This window comes from Mya arenaria, chromosome 13 (genome assembly GCF_026914265.1).
Source record: "Mya arenaria isolate MELC-2E11 chromosome 13, ASM2691426v1".
Lineage (NCBI taxonomy): Eukaryota > Metazoa > Mollusca > Bivalvia > Myida > Myidae > Mya > Mya arenaria.
This window is the reverse complement of record NC_069134.1, coordinates 33016573-33035266: the sequence shown is the minus strand read 5'-3', so window position 1 is coordinate 33035266 and position 18694 is coordinate 33016573. Positions and strand designations below refer to the sequence as shown.

The window sequence follows — 18694 nt, the reverse complement described above, 5'->3', positions numbered from 1 at the left end:
CTGATATAAATTGTCACATGTCATCCACAAGGCAGTCACATCTGATAGAGATGATGTGAGTATTTCATATAAAACATTTTTGAGTTGGTGTTTGTTGTTTTATAAACTCACTGTATTCAATAATCAAGTGGTGGTGGTGGTGGTGGTGTTGGTGGTGGTGGTGGTGGTGATGATGATGATGATGATGATGATGATGATGATGATGATGATGATGATGAATTTTATTGATAAATTTAGTAATTTTCTTTAATATTATCTACATGTATGTATCAGCTTGTTGTTTTTTTAAATAATGTCGAGAAATATTAAACTGTTTATATTTTGTTTTGTATATGTATGGCAGTATTATTATCTATACTAATAAGTTAGAAAGGCTTTTAAAGTACTTTTTTTTCCTTTAGGCCACTCCTTTTTTATTTTTTGGTTTACAAGAATTTTTGGTAAAAATGTCCACCGGGTGGTCGAAAAAAAAAAAAAAAAAAAAAAGGAAAAAAGTCACAAAACATACTCTTAAAGGGTGAAAATCAGAGAACAACATAAAAACATTGAAAATTTATATCATTTACTTGACATTTTAACATGTTTACACGTATAAACTATCAAAGATGCATTGAATATCACTCAGTATGACATTTGTTTAGCTTTAAGGGTATGCTCAAGCAAAAGTGAATGCAGAACACTTAAAAACTGACCAATATAAAAAAATAAAAAAGAAGAAAAAGCGAATTTTACGTATTAAAATACACAAAAATTGCACTGTATTAAAACAATACATTACATTTTCTAAATGTTGTTTCAGTTTTTTCAATATTGGAAAATGTCAATAAAGTGAAATAATTACCAATTTTGAAAATAAGGAAATAACAGTTTATGAAGACATTTGAGTTTTAATATTATGAAAACAATTCCTGAAAAACTAAAAACCAAACTAGACCTAGATTTGAGTTTTAATAACCCTTACCATGCTTGGTACTAGTTGCATGTTACCCGATCCATGCAAAGTCCGGATATTTTCAGACAGGGATATTTACCATGGGATGTTCACCAAATCCATTTCAAATTCAAATCTTGCAGCAAATTACCACATCAGTACATTAAAATCACATAGCAAAATAATAAATCTAGTATGTGACTTAACATTATGTACCAATGATAGTAAACTGACAGAGAAATCCATAATTATGTATCGGATATTTTCATCTTCTTCCAACTCCGCCATTTTGTGTATACATGCATTCACAGGGCATCTATACTTAATGCTTGTTTATTTTTCATTTTAAAGAGTATTCCTTGGTTACAGCAACACATTTCATTAACAGTGAACTATCAAGCTCATTACAAATTGAAATGGACTTATTCAAAATAGTTTTCCGTGTTGTTTTATCTAAATGTTCTGCACACAACTCGCAGGCATTAGTAAGTGTCATTGACACATGTGTTTAACTCTGTCATTGTTTTTACTCTTCTATCCCAAACATGAATAAACATGTAATCTAGAATAAACACAAGCTTTACATTGACTCAATGACAAGTATTTCCAAACCATTCTGTGATTTAAAATTTTATTAGCTATAAAAATGTATGGTTACATGACATTATGTATATTTTCTTCAAAATTGAACGGTAAACTATCATAAATTGTCTTTTAAATTGTTCATTAGACATCATAGAAAATATTTAAAATGATTACAGCAGGTTGTCTTATTATAAATTATTTTTAATGAATTTATAAAACTGCTTTATATTTTCAAACATCGAATTACTGCTCTGTTCAGAAGACTCACAAGATCAATCAAAATGATTTTTTTGCATGTGTATCAATAATGCTGTTCGGTTGAACTTATGTTTTCTGTTAACTGAAGTTTATTTCACCAGAAACTGTTGTGTTTATTTTATAAGCTCTGATAATGTGAAACAAAAATCAAATATAGACAAAATATTTACTTGTCGCTCTTTGTAGCCCTTGGAGTTTGGGGTTGGGTGTAATGAAACTTAAATAACTTTTTTTAATTCACGGTAAAATATCTTCAAAATTTGGATAAAAGTCCCATAGTGTACCTTGATAATAACTATGTTGTCGTTGAAAGCTTTTATTAAAGTGTGTATTACTTAAATACCTATTACACTATTTTTTAAAGATGCACTCTTACTCCCAAACAAGACTTATCACAATTAATATTATTGTTTTGATTTTTCAAAATGGGTTGATAGATGTCAACAACAATGTTTCTAATGAAGGATTTTGAGTTCAATTTGCTAATAAGAATGAACATAAAACATGGTATTTCTGCCTTGTGATACTATAGAAGACCACAGTAAATCTTTTAGCAATCACCAATCATTTAATATTTGTCATGCTTTCTGCAGGGCTTCCATTAAAGGAAGTTTGGAAGTATATTACTCCTTAGAAATGGGTTAAAACTTTCAAAATTGATTTCTAGGAAGTACAAAAAGTTCCATAATTTTGAAGAAAACCACCAAAGTAGAAAGCTTGGAAGTTTAAAACCTTGTGTCAATATTACTTTTATGGTCACAATTTCAATCAGTCTTAAGATAAAATGATTTATTATAATATAAGTCTTTGTATTGAGCAAGTTAAAGTTACAAATTACTTGATTTTTAACATTCTAATTGAAAAATAGTGGAAAAGGATATTGTATTCGGGAGATTTTAACTTCCACATTTCAGTGTAAAACTTCCAAAATTGATGGACAGGAAGTTTATACTTCCAGTTTCAAATTCTTAATGGAAGCCCTGTTATATGTATTGATTTCAAATAAGAGTTTCACTTTAAAGATGCTCATTTAAAGATAATGAACAGACACACAAAAACTAGACACATTTGATACTAATTGTATGAATGATTATTGTTTAGGTGACCTCTGATTTGTTTTGGAGATATTCATAAATGGGTGTTATTCTTTGTTGTCTTCAGTTTCTTATACATTTAAGGATTTTTATAATTGCTTTTCTGGTATATATTAATTTAATGCAAATGAAAACACACTTTAAAGTAGCACATTTGATACTAATGATATAAATGATTATTGTTTACATGTACTCTGATTTGTTATGAAGATATTCATAAAGGGGTGTTCTTCATGTTATTATACATTTTGGACTTGATTTAGTATTGCTTTTCTGGTATATATTCATTTAATGCACAAAGAAATTATTTTAAGTGTTCAGTATCACTTTCACACATTGTTTACTATTATTTTGTGCATATTTGGCCTATTTATGCTTATATGTGCATTGTTGTACTTCAAAACCTTTGTGAAAAATAGAATCAGTATTATTTCTTTCATTCATAGTCTGATACATATTCAGTTTGTATGCAATATTTTTATCATATTTGAAAAATTTGCCATTGTCCTATAAGACACATGCTATTTTGTGTTAATATCACTATGAACTAAAAACATCCATTTTCAACTCTTCTTTACCATGTGTATGGAGAAGTTAACATTATAACTCCATTGACCAGTTTTTATGCAATTTGTCCAATTTCATACATTTTAGTATTATTAAACGGCTAAAAACAAGGCATGTTATGTTATAAATGCATTTCATCTAGAAAACAATGTTCTCTTTTTATATAACAGTTCAATAATTATGTTATATTTATGTTTGTAACTTTCATACGAAATGATAATGTTTATTAAAGTACTACAAAAGTGGTTATTTCATGTCACTTCTTCATGATGAATTCCCCATATAATCAAGAAACTTATTCTTACCTTCAAGTTGTCATTCCAGCATGGTGACTTTGCCCCCTCCCCCTAAATGATTAGAACTGTAGTGTACAAGAACAATAACTCTATTTCAGCGAATTGCAAGAGTTATTCCCTTTGTTCCTTTTCCTGTCCGTACCATAACAAGAAAACTACTTTTTGGAATTTCATTAAACATCATTCAATGGTAAAGCACAACAAGAGGAAGTGCAGTGCACAATGACTATAGCTGTATTTCAGCTAATTACAGAATTATTGTCCTTTGCCTCTTTTTCTTGACCAGAGCATTACTTTCAAAATACTCATGGTATTGAAATAAAACTTGGTATATGGATAGATGGCAGTGACAAAAAGTACAGTGCACAAGCACCCTAATTCTGTCGTGTTCATTAATGTACCACACCCCTAATGAAATGTTCAACTTGAAACTCTTCAATTTCAATGCTTTAGCCTATGTTGTTAAGCAGAATACTACAAATATTTTGAGAATTTCATGGATGCGGTTCGATGCATTGTAATATGCTTGTTGGCCTTGACATTCCTTGTTTTTCAACATATAACAAATGCATAAACTATTAACTATTATAAACGGCACCCTTTGATGCTTTGCATCAATGGTCTTTCTTGTCAGTCTATGAAATTGAACCAGTCAATAAATCACCACTTAGCATGTCATCCTGCTGGGCTATTGACTGTGTGTATTCCCAGATGTTCCTTGTTCTGACCAATTTCAGTATTATATGTTCGCATTGAGTTTCTCATGAATGAATTGTATGTATAATCAAAGCACTGATAGTGCTGAACGGTTTGAACGATGATTTCCTTTATGTGATAATAAGATAAAAAAAAACAACATATGACTGATAACATGGCACTCGCTCGCTCAATCTCACGCCTGCCCGTCCACTCATCCAACTTTCCGACACACTGGCCCATCCACTCACTCACTCACCACTCAAAACCCACCCCACCCACCATACTTATTCGATGTATTCCATGAGCTGTAGAATAAAACGGGCATCATAGCAATAGGTTATATTCAGATTTAACTGAACTTTTATACTAGTGTGTTATTCTATTATGCTATCAACTACAATTTTAAGTGAATGTGAACACAATTGTAGTTTAGAAAATACTATTTCAATTCAGATTACAGCTTAAAAAAGAGAGTAAAACAAATTATTTACAAATATACATATTTAAACAAATTATCCATAACAGCACTATATGGAAATAAGAATCATTAGAATATTCAGAAGTACTAGTATATGACTTACACGCGCAAGGCTAGACTTTGTTTTAACTTACAAACAAAAAACATACATGTACAGAGGAAAATGACCTAGCTTACCAATGTTAGTTGGTATATTTATCTTGTTTCACTTATAGATAAGTGCAGGCAGAAGGGAGAAACCAGCACTGGATTAATTATGGATTGTACATATGAATGTCCTCCCCTGTAGTATCTTATCTATAGAATTATTATGCAATACAGTTACAATTAGCTCAACACCAGACCTTCAAGTAGTTTTTCAGTTTATGGGAGTTTTCCCATTCATATCCGAGTGTATAAATGTGTTTTACTGTTAATATACGCAAAATATTACATACTTTTGCATGAACTTATTTTGTAAATCAAACATTTTTTCAGGTATGTTTCAGAGACTGATTTTCATTGAAATTAAGTACTTTCGAGTATGATTTTCAACTCAAACCTTATAACGTTCTTTAAAAAGAGGTACATACTTGCATACAAAAAATATATACACAAACCCTTCTAGAGCGTTTATATAGTAATTGATGACATTGACTTGTTAATAAAATGCCATTAGTTTGTGTTGAAAAGAACATGAGCCATAATGATAAAGCTTATTTTATTCACGTCAGATATTAATATCAATATTTATTACACCGATATGATGTTGCAGTAATTCTAGAGAAATAAAAAATGTTATCTTCTCAGAAAACATTTAAACTGCACGTATTTACGATTGTTTTTTTTTTCATTCTTAAAAAATAAAAACCAAGAATGTGTTAACTTCCAAAGTATCAGCTGAAATAGGATTGTGCGGGTTTTTCATGATAATTTAATGTATTTGAAATTTTAGCAATCCATGTTGATAGCAAGTGAGTCTCAAAGAAAGTAAAAATAATTAAATAAATTTAAAAAGAAAAAATGAATATTGAAAAAATGGGATATTTTTCATGCTCTGGCCTTGAAATGATCATTCCATGAACCCTGAAGTGTTCAATGTTGTATTCTAAGTGTCTTATTATAAAGAAATGCAATAAAATTTATTCTTCTATATTTGAAGTATACTAAATCGGTTCGGAAATGTTCTGAGCGACAAAAAAAGTGAAAATACGATGTACAGCTCGGTTCTCAGAAACTTAGAAATTTAATACCAGCTGGGCAGTCAGTATTTATAACTCTGTGGCTTGCTTTAGATCATTATCACAGTGGTATTTATAAACACTGACCCTGGGTAGCCCTTATCAAAATGATAAGTTTTGAGGGCAAAATCTCTAGACTGAGAACTCGTACTCGGACTGCAATACATCTAATCTATTTTTATGGTTTCGACGTCATCCTGCTAAACATAGAGCGCATTGAGACAAAAAAATAGGTTAAAACGACATGAATAGAAGTTGTTCTTTGGAGTTTGTGGTCTTAAGACTACCTGCGCGCATCATCGGCATGCATAAAAAACAATAGCATATAATTTGTGTACATGTAAACATTAAACGGTTTTTAATAGCCAGGTGGCCAAAAGATCCCCAGTTAAAATGCGCCAAAATATCGCTTATATTTTTTTAATATGTAAACAAATCATGTTTTGCTTTTATTTTGATCTTTAAAGTCAAATGAGTTTAATATGATAATGCATTCAAATTAAAAATATAAACATTTTGCACAAACCAATATTGCGCAGTTAAAAATATGAAGTCCGTTTTCCTGCCATGTATTTAAGGAACATATTTTATACACATTGTTTAATGTGCACAGTCTGTCACTATCAAGGGCATCATCGGATTGTAACGAGAACAAAGCTTTGTAATATTTGTTTTCCGAATTAGATAAATAAAAAAAAAATCTGACAGAAAGTATCAAGTGTCAATAAATTATTTAACACTGTTTTTTGTATAGTTTACGGTCGCTGACCTTGTTTGATTAATACAAAATCGAATGTACATACATCTTCCAAGGGCAAACATTTTTACTAAGTTTTAATAGGCCTACTAATGTTACAATTCCTGTATATCGGAGTGGGCGACATGGGGTCTATTATATGGCCCCTCCCGCCGTGCCATCTACGCGGGTAATGATGACCCAAAAGTTTATCATGCCAAACATTTCTTAAACTAGGCCTTTAAGTAAGGTATTTGACAGTTGCGCTTGCTTTTGCTTGTAAAATACTCTTAAAAATGTTTATTCGGGGCCGACGCGCCTTCCCACGGCGAGGCGTATTACCTATTAGCACCGACATGCCTTATTCCCTTTATCAAAACAGTAATCAATGTTGACAATACAACATTTAAGCTTTCGTAACAGTCAAAAGTTGCGCCCCTAAGTTACGCCCCCCCCCCCTCTAATGTCAGTTTCTGGATCCGCCCCTGATATAAACGTCAAACAACGATTACATTAGTAGCTGCTTTCAAATTTTGTCAAATCTCATTTTATGTTCAAGGCAATTATTATATTGATGATATGCATGTTCAAGTATGTGTAAAATATAATTTTTGAACTGATTTAATGACTTGAATGAGCTTTCGTCATCAAGCCACTGTGAACAAAGAGGTCGGTTCTCGTAATTATATATGTATGCAGACTGGGCTAAACCTCCTGTTCTCAGAACACTTACTTGCCAATGAACTGTTGCGAGTCTTGCTCATCCTTTATAAAATACCAAACTTACAATAGTTAGAGTTTAAGATTTTTAAGACACGCATGCTATCCAATTTCTAAATTACAACAAGTTATCACCAAAGAAATAAAACCATATCCAATAGTCAGAGCTGTGGGACCACTCTAGATGTCATTCATCGTAGGGCCCGCGGCATTTGGGGTTCAAAATTACTCATTTAGCGAATATCCCACAAAACGTTGGGAAAAAAACCCTCCCCTTTTGGCATCAAAAATATGTTTCAGTCAAACAGACTTTAGGGGGAGGGCCAATGGACTATTGTTAAAAGACTGTATTTCATCTTATCTATTAAGTACAATATTTTATTCATCCACGGCATAGAAAACAAGACTTGCCACATTTTGAGATTCTTTATATGATCATATTGTTTACACACTTTTGTCTTACAATTTTAAGCATTACAAAACTCTAAGCACACTTACTCAGCATTTGCCAGCAATTTTAAACACATTTAGAACATGCCTTTCCCTGTCACAGGAAAATATTTTAATTGTAAAGTTGCGTATTTGAGGTTTCACTTACAATTTTTCAAGTTTATTTAATGCAGTCAAATTCTGTTGGCTCGATATCCCAGAAACTGGCCAAAAATATTTCAAGCCTCGCAAATATCGAGCAAAGCGGGAATGCTACAAAGAGTAAAACAAAATCTGTCCTTGACATCCAGTTCGAGCCAACGAGGAAATCGAGCCAAGCAATATCGAGCCAACAGGTTTCGACTGTATAGCCATTGTTTTATTATCTGCATATTGCAATAACATTGAAGGCTATCTCTAAGCTCTAAAATATCACACTATAAATAAAGGACAAATGTCTAAAAAAAAACAGAAAGAAAAAAATTCTCGATCGTAATCCTAACAAAATACAAAATGCTATCAATGGTGGCAAACGTTTTCAAGTAAGTATCCGATATAAATAGAGCATAATAATATAAACACCTCCCAAAATACAAATGTTTATACCAGATAATAACATGTATGTATACTCATTTTATATTTACAATATCACCGCTTTCAGCATTGTATAACAATATATTAACAGAATATATAGGGCTTATTTATAAAACTGCCAATTTTATGTTCCAGTGTCAATTATATAAATACATGTATCTTTAAGATTTGCTATTTTTAGCGGCATTAACAGGGGGAAGGTCATTCCTCCATTAAAATACAGCAATAATATGAAGAAGAAGCACAACCTTGGTTTATGATTTTAAATTTTATGTCATGCACAAATTAGGGATAGCAGAATTACAGCAAATTAGAATTTGCTAGTGATAAAAAATATAAGGTTTAATGTATAAATACATTCATTTAAGCTGTGTATGAAACATCTGAAATTAATGTCCCCATTTCAAATGCTTCATTAATACACCTTAAATGATGTGAATTCATTGTTTTATCAGTGTGCAAAAATATGTCAATAAACATACGATTTGTTTCAGAGATTAACAATCAAAATGTCCCCGTTTTGAATGATAATCTATGAAATAGTACAACAAGCAGATGCTCTGGTAAAATACAGATTTAAATAACAACCTCGGAAAAATAAACTGAACAGGAACAAAAATAAATGATACAAAAATAACTCAATATTACTATATAAACAAAACATGATAACACGAAGCGTAATTACACCTATAGATCAGCTTGACTCGTGAGCAATGTGCATAGGAAAGTTAATATAGTAAAATTACAAAGCACCGTCTCTCAACAAATGACAACAATTTTACTTGTTTTTATCAAAATTAATTTATATAACGCAAGTCATAAATGCAGATTTTAGCAAATAAAAATATTAAGCCTTGTAACGATCTCAAGCTAGACTTATTTCATATTGTTCTTTATGATAACGATTCAGTAAAGAACTATTATCTTGGTCCCCAAAAAGACATTCAAAACTTTCAGCTCGCATGACTCGATCAATCTTTCTAAACATTTGCACACATTTAACACCTACATGGGAATGCATTACACACAAAAAAACATTTTTCTGCCATTTCCAGGAATATCATTTTATTTTGTCACGATTGTTTCCATGATATTAATCGGACAGTGCAAGCTAGTTAGCGTGATTAAATATCTACACCATAGCACATGATTGGTCGAAGCTGTTTCACTTATCACTAAGTCCCCACTCGTAATAAGAAATAGAGCTTTCAACAAATCCGATTCCACAATTACCTTTTTATCCAATCAAAACTATTCAACACATTGGCACTGATACTGTTAAATAACTTAGAAAAACAAACAATTGGAAAATCAAGCAATGGGATAAATAAACTATAACATGAAAGACAATGGCTTGTCGGCATGTTACAACAGCTCACAATTAGTCAATGTTAAGTTATTAGTGTCAAAATCATCAATGTGAATTTTACTCAATTATTCAATAATAGTTTTATTATCATCGTTTCTTTGGCGTCAATTTTGGTATTTTTGACATTCGGGTGGGCGTACTGGTACTAGAGCGACTGGGCGTTGTGACATTGCGTGTTTGTACAACATGTGTCTGGTATGTTCGCGTTGTCTCACTTCTACCACCGATGTTTCGCGTCTCGCTCTGCATCGTCGTGAACACTTCTGGCTCGCTAATCTCCGACGTCTCACTTCCTGTTGGACTGAACGGTCGACTCCCCGTGCTGGCACGACTGGAGCTGCGACTCACAGGGGTGGCTGTAATAAATTGCAAATTAAGAAGTCTAATCGTATTTTATTGTAAATAATATACAAACGTGATTTAAATAATTTACAAAAATAATATTATTATACAATTGGGTTGGGCCACAAGTTATGACAACATTAGAAAATGACCATCCCCGAGAATAACACAAACTATAACACAAGCATAATTATGTTACCAGTATATTCAGACGTTGAAATATACCTGGATTACATTCAGTTATATAGGCTTAATCTGATTATTTCTAAATATTTTTATCTGTTACATAATTTATTCTCACACCTTTTGTGTAACACTACTGGGGATATTAGAACATCTAAGACAAAAATTCAAACTTGTATGGTTGTAATGCTCAGCTTTGCCAACCATAATATTAACTATATTAATAACGCATTCTATGAACATCTCTTTAAAACTGACACCCACCATTTAATATTAAACTGACACTTACCAGGACTATTCATCTGTCGTGGACTGAAGAGGTCAGTCCTGGTCATCTTTGACCGGGGAGTGGACAATATATTTTGGACCTCGCCGTCCGGTCCATAACGTGCCATGTTGGTCCTCCAGGGGGTGCTATACGCAGGCTTCTCTCGCACCTGGGATGATTATAGTTAATATAAGATATATAAATCATAATTTAGGAATTGTGTAAATCAAGACTAAGATTTCTGCAAATAGTTTGCCATGAATCAGCATTAACTAACATTATCATTTTGATCGTGGATGGAAGTTTTGATCTTTTTTATGATGTATTTCAAGTTAACCAGATTAATATTAAATTAATACACTTTAAGATATGGAGAGATGAAGGAAATCATATCATTAACTAAGTGCATGATTTATGTTCTCAAATCAAACAAAATATGCCAAGATATATTTGACATAAAGATATAATGTTGTTCGAAACAAAACAAAAACGGTTGATATATTTCAGTCACCAGCAAGTAAATATCTGCAACAAAAATATGTATCTGAACAAAAAGAACAGAAAACAATTGGCATTACTGTTTACTATGTCGCTGTTTGGTATATAAATATATAAGGAGACATTTGGATAAAATACCAGTAAATGCCCTATATAATGCAGCCACATTTTGACATTTTAACTTTTTGATGTTCTAAATAAGGTTTCTTGTTTGTTTTCAGTTTATTAGAGTTTATTAAAAAGGACAGTGCCTGTGCAGTGACACCATCACGATTTAAATTATGTTTTAAGGCCTAAAGTGACATGAGATAGAACTGGTATTCTGTTTTTAAGGATCTCCTAATTTTCACATCCCATATGCAGGTTTTGAATTTAAAATGCAGGACATCAAAAATGTTCAATGACAAACTGTGGGTGCATTTAAAGATCATATTTGGTACAACACATTGACTACAGCTGGGGACAACAATCTGTGGACTCACCCAGTACGTTTTGGGGGCGGGAATCAGACACTGTGGTCTAGATTTTCTCCTCTGAGTGCAGCAAAATATAGGGGGGTAGTTTGGTTATGAAAGTGTTTGCCAAGTAATAATATTAATTAATATCAATTTCGTTATTTGGCTCCTATTCCAACAGCTTTTAAAAATACATTCATATCTTTATTGTCATTTTACTGTAAGTGATCAGCTGCATCTATCAATAACAATATCGAAGAGAATTGTTGCAATTACTTTAAAACTGCACTCTCACAGATTGAATGTTTTGACAATTTTTTGTTATTTTTTGTCTTGGAACGAGCCAATTTGTGTGAACATGCATAGAAACCAGTGATATAAGACTGCAATATTAGAGATTTTTATATTTAATGATTTTTTATGCATTTTTCTTAAACTGCGTGTAAAGCTTTTAGCCATAAAACATTAATTTTCGGATATGAAAACCTGTGATCTGATCTTTGGCAGTTTTTTATCACTGGTTTGCAGATTTTACGCAAAAGTTGGCTCATTCCAAGACAAAAATTAAAAAAATGTCGAAACGGTCAATCTGTGAGAGTGCAGCTTTAAAACATGATTAAAAAGAAACACTTTGATCTATGGTTATTAATCAACCATTTTATATGCCACTGTGCATTTGCAACACTACAATCACTTTGACCATACAGGCTCATCCCCATAGTTACCTTAATAATTGGTCCAGTATGGCTTGCGTTGCTAGGCGACCGGGCGCTAAATGGTGATGTGGCTCCGGAATACGTTGAACTGCCGGAATACGAGCTGCCGGCTGGGCTCTTTGACACGAAACCGGCCATTGACTGACTGACACCCGAGGCCAGGGTGAACTGTTCCCGTAACTCTGTGTTGGTACGACCCTTGGCTGAAAGGTTATATAGGAAGAGTGAGAATAAAACAACGGAACATATCATATATAACTATAGAGATATCATATCTCGGCAGCTGTGAAGTACAATATTTAAAGTATTTATGTTTCAAGTATGTTTATATTTTAACTTTAAAAACAGTTTTCAACAGAAGACAGTCCAAACAGACATTAAACAGAACATAATTGAAGTTTATAAAAGTTTGCGATTTTTATGTTGGAACATTCAATATTTATACAATATCAATCATTGCATGTTTTTTTTATGATTTTGAAGCATTTTGATATCATGCTCGGTTATTAATTTCAAAAGGATATATTAATGGTTGGTTGAAATTCGGATATAAATTAGACCATTAGTATTTTTATATAAATACTTAAATTAATGCTTATTAATATAATTGGACATAACATTACAAACAGAAAACAATCTCATTGCTGACATAATTATAACAGCTACAATTATAAATGTATAAATTTCTTTAATATTCAAAAAACGACAACATCAGATCTAAAATTACCATAGCATGCATAAAAGCATACCATTTGTGGCATTTTATAAACAACAAATAGCTTAGCTAAACCAAAATAAAACTAGCAAATATTCAACAAAACAAAAGCTAATAGTATATGAATTTCAAAACAATGGCAACTGAACTTTATAACAAATATTGAGCCAGTTTCTCCACTCGAGGGAAAGGTCTGCAGTCTCGTTCAAAGGTACATAGACTTGGTACAATAAGCAACAATAAGAATACAACGTCATCATGCAATCAAAAATCCCAGGAATGTTCAAGCTGAGTTTTAAAAAGATGCCCTTTTCAGCATTTTCACCTGCTAAGAGCAAATGCGAAACCTCTTTATAAATGTAGTTCTTAAGTCAGATATAAATTATGAGTGAATTATTTTACTTGAAAACTAAAGTAGCAATCTATTATTTGCAAAAAAACCAGTTGCACTGGTTAATTACTAAGGCTGGGAATTTTTTACCATGCATTTGGGAATAAAAAAACATAACAATATTGACAATCAACAATAATCATTCTGATACAAAACATGTTGCCGACCCTGTGCCAAGGCGGTGCGGTATTTAAATCGATATCGGTTCTTTCTCCACACACCCACTGCGGATATAGAAGGTGAACAATACATAAACATCGGCGTCATTGATGGCGTGACATTAAACAGGAGATGGGCGTGATGAATGGCAATTGATTACTGGCATAGCTCCGCCTTAATTGAACTGTAGGCCCAGGCAATACCCTCCCTTTTGGTCAGCTGACTGTTTGATTGACAACTGAGAATCGTAAATTTGCATAAAATATCTTCCAGACCAGCTCCTACAAACAAAGGAAGTCCTAGCATGACAAGTCTTCATATTTATTAAGGTTGAGCTACGCCCCTTAATAGCTAATGATGTTGTTGAAGGATGATGTTCTGATGAATTCAACAGGGCTGTGGCTACCTTCTCCCTCTTCCAAAGGAAAATGATTGACAAACATAAATGATAATGATAAAACCAAAGCTGTTACAACTTTGATCATGCATAAATGATTCAAATAATTATAAACAGCAGCAGCCATTAAAGTGAAGGAATGTCGGGGAATTTTTCATTGACATTTTTCAATACAAAACTGAATAATAAATTTGGACGGCAATAACAAAAAACAAAACAAAACAATCCAAAAAACAAAACAAAACGATATGTCCGGACAACAATTAAATGGCAAAGGGTAGGTAATTCAAGTAAACTTAAACAATTATAAGCTGGTATTTAGGATATCTTGACAATGAAGTCTGAAAATGACAAAACTGACAACAAAGTATGTACGTTACACGTAACAATGACAGACATAAAGGTGTCTGAATATGAACGACTCACTGTTGAAATGGGTCATGAATAACAGGTTGAAGTCTGAAGAAATGAGACAATTAAAACAATTAAAGGCTTTCTTCCCATAAAACATTATAGAAAACAATATCATAAACACAATAGACTATAATCGAAACTTAAATTGGGAAGATATTTTAAATAAAGAAAATCGTCATAAATTGGTATCAAAATTATTTCATTTGTGAACTACAGGTTAAGGTAAGATTTATTTTACGTTGTAATGATCATTGACGATAAAAGACATGTAACATAAGCTTGGTAGAGCTTTTAAGTAATCAAAGTATGTGCAGTTTTTAAAATCTGCTATGAACATGTGCTTAAGAACCATTCACTGTTCCTGGGTGATAACCAGTACTTTCATCCACAAAGCTAAAATTGGGGATTGCACCCAGGAACCTCTGATTCAGAGTTTGATATACTAACCACTCGGCATTTGCCACCGATGGCAAAATAAATACAAGCCCCACTATAATAATTTTTACTGTAACTCAAGTCATAGTAAGAAAGCAAAGCAATTGAACTCAAGGAAAGAAACATTGGGTCTGCATCCCCAAAATGTATAACCATTTATCCCAAACACATTTGTTTTGTTGCTAAAAAGGGTCCAGGGATACCAATTTCCATACAAACGCCTGACAGTCTTGGATTTACGTATAAAAATATCTAGTCATAAATTTTTTCAGAAGGTTACAGAAGAAATGTGAGCAAAATTTAATTTTGTTTAATATATTGTTTTCTCTGCTTGATTGCTAAGATCATATGTATTCCTACCATGTCTGCTTACTGTGATAACACCAGTTAGGAAGCACATTTCTAGAGGTCGAGAGAATATGTACCATGGTGGGGCTTAAGCCCATGACCTCTTAAGATAATATATACCATGGTGGGGCTTGAACCCATGACCTCTTGAGAGAATATACACTATGGTGGGGTTTGAGCCCATGACCTCTTGAGAGAATGTACACCATGGTGGGGCTTGAACCCATGACCTCTTGAGAGAATATATACCATGGTGAGGCTTGAACCAATATCCTCTTGAGAGAATATGTGCCATGGTGGGGCTTGAACCAATATCCTCTTGAGAGAATATGTACCATGGGCTGGCTTGAACCCATGACCACTTTAATGGGTGGACTGGAACCCTAAACATTTTGAAATTAAGATCCAAGACTGCCAGACAAACTATTTCAGCCATGCAAATTTTCTTGTGACAAGGTTTGAACTACACTACCTGCTTCGATCAGAATTTGAAGAATCGGCCAGTCTTTCAACAAAAACATCTTTTAATTCGTCATTTGAATAAAACAAGGATTGCATAAAATAACAACAAGATTCATAATATGCATGAGCAATGAAACAAATCAACGGTAGTGAGAAGAAAAGAGTGTAGATATCATAAATATAATGTAATATGAATTATGTGATACATACTCGTACATATAAGTTCTGGTTAATATATGAGTGAATCAAGTATTTGGATGTGTGCGAGAACGCCACAGGAAAGCAAGCTCCTGGCAATAGCTCAGATTGGTTTTTCAAATGTCCAAGAATCTTCTCTTGATGTGGAAAGCATCATGCAGGTTGAATGTTGTTTTTTTAGAATATATTACACATATTAGACAACAAATGCTATGCTATTGAGCAAAATCAGGAAAAAGGCCTTTAGCAAGTTTTCAAAGCAAGTATGTTTTATAACACCTAGTTGGACTTCTAATAAATTATCAGACTTCATTTTTTTTGTCATAGATTTTGGCATTCCAATCCGGGACAATTAATTTTAACAATTCATAGTAAAACATTATGGTTAATATGTTAATACCGGTAGGTACAGTTTAGAAATTAAACATGAGTTTATACGAATAATAATTAATTACATGAAAGTTGTTATGATGTACATATTAAGACAGACAAACATTCATTCATGTATGAATGTACAGTATTGTATTAGCAATATGAGCGCACAGCACAGTTAAGGCAGACAGACGGAGAGACAGATGGCTTATAGTCGCGCATACCCAGTTCTCGTGCTATATAAAAATGAGGTAAAACAAACACGCCATCAGTGAAATGGTGGACATAAAAATGTACAGAAAGTGCGGTGATATTAATCCTACATTAAAATGTGTTTGTATTCATGTAAATATATCATTATGTGGATCTTTAGCAGTTAAATTCTACTTGGTTACACGATCAGACATCAGTGAAACAGTCGATCATACATCAGTGAAACAGTCGGACAATATTCAAGGGCTTAGCACAAGACCAACATTTCAACTTCATATTTATATGAATTTAAAACCATTTGCTCTAAACCCTTGAATTACAGTCACATTGCAGTGAGCATGTTCGCCACAACAAATCTTCTGGAACATTTGATTTGAGTGTAAGGTTTCAAAATGACTATTAAACGCAGTATTCTTGAGAATAAATTATCAGTGTAAAATAATTTTTCACAAAAATAACTGCTGTATTTAATCTTAAGACCTCATGCATATGATTAATGATGTGCATACAACACATCCACACCTTTTGAACCAGATTTGCGTCTGATTTGTGGCGGAGCATTTGATGTTATGAAGGCGTAGCTTTGAATAGGACCTAAACAAGATTTTAGGATGCGTGATAATGTATAAGCTCCAAAATTGGCTTTTGAAGTATTGTATAGGCAGAAAAGCATTCTTAAAAAATCTTAAGAAAAAAATTAATTCTTATTACAAAGACTAGATAAAATATTATATCATACCTATATTACTTAATAACAGGCTTAAACGAATATCTCTACAAGACAATGAATGCTTTGATTTAAAAAAGTTATAATTCATTAACCTACTGTATTAAGTTGCTCTTTAAAAGTGAATTTCATTAAAGAATATATAAGACCAATGAGAATTCTTGACACACATATCAACCAATGAGAAAGCTTGTAACATACCTCTACAAGGATCATTCTTCACGAGGAACTCGTCTAGAGCCATCCATCCCCCACCCACTCGAACCATCACTGTGCTGCGTAGGATACGAACCAGACGAAGCTTCTGGGAGTCACCAAACTGGAAAAGAAATTTGAATACAATATTGCATCAAACAATTTTGCACTAGATTTCATTTAAACATTTATAAAATCAACCCATTCAAGGAAAAAAAACTGTTATGTTCCTACTAATTTATTTTGGAAAAAGCTATCAGTTTTTAAAGTCACGCTAGTGTCCGTTACATGTAAAGAAACCGGTACTGTTGTCAATTTTAAGAGGACATGAAAGAGAACCCCAGAACCTCTTGGGTGAGATATAGTCACCAGTATGCTGTCATAAAACTGGTTGTAAACCATGCATTTATCCATTCATATGAAGCACCAAATTTAGGCAACAATTACTGCAGAAACAACATTGGCTTTCACATTTCAAGTGAATTGGCTTTCATTACCAAATGATCTTCTTAATCAATAAAGTTGGTCATATAATGTTTACATAGCTTCAGAAAACAACCTACATATACAGCCAATGAAATTGCAGATAGACAATTATTAAGTACCATGCTTAGTCATTAAGAATTTAAACTTTTGTGGATGTTTAAAGGTCTGCCCAATTCCACTCATCCGATACACAATTCCTGCGTCATATGTGTAAACAAAGATTCAGCCAATGAGGTTGTATTCTTAGTCTGTCAGATTACCTGACTTAAAGTCTTAATGATTAGGAAAGGCTCGTTCACTAGGCTCACTCTGCCCCTTCTTAATCACTAAGATTTTAATTCATGTCATCTAACTATTACACTCTGTAACAGGAGTAACTTTCTCATGTCTTACCCTGTATTTGCCTTCCCCAATCTTATGTATGCGGTACTGCTTGACACACGTACACTTGTGGACTTGTCTCTTGACCTCGTCCTGAATCATCTCGGAGTCATTCACAGGTGAGGGCTGAAATATATTTATACATAAATAATCTATGGTCAGGATCGAAATATTTAGCAAAAAGCCATTAATAATGAAATACAACATACATATTACATTACTAGCAGACAAACACGCACAGTCACATACACATGTTATGCTAACATTCAATCACGGCTGCTGATCTTTTTTAGAACCATGTACATTTTTTTAAATTTTGATACAAATTATTTCCGATGTTTACTATTTTATTTTTAGCATCAA

The 18694-nt window shown here is 32.7% G+C and overlaps 1 protein-coding gene across 1 annotated transcript in view; it reads right to left on the bottom strand.

Annotated features, from left to right (window-relative positions):
* Positions 1-7995: 7995 nt before the first annotated feature.
* LOC128213432 (microtubule-actin cross-linking factor 1, isoforms 1/2/3/4-like) overlaps positions 7996-18694 on the bottom strand; it is a 173375-nt gene continuing 162676 nt past the window's right edge. Inside the window, exons 83-88 of the mRNA XM_052919119.1 lie at positions 18344-18457; positions 17471-17588; positions 13712-13768; positions 12448-12641; positions 10791-10938; positions 7996-10332 (exon numbers count right to left, since the gene is read on the bottom strand). Of these exons, the coding sequence (XP_052775079.1) occupies positions 10064-10332; positions 10791-10938; positions 12448-12641; positions 13712-13768; positions 17471-17588; positions 18344-18457 (900 nt within the window). The 3' untranslated portion in view covers positions 7996-10063. The remainder of the gene's footprint in view (positions 10333-10790; positions 10939-12447; positions 12642-13711; positions 13769-17470; positions 17589-18343; positions 18458-18694) is intronic.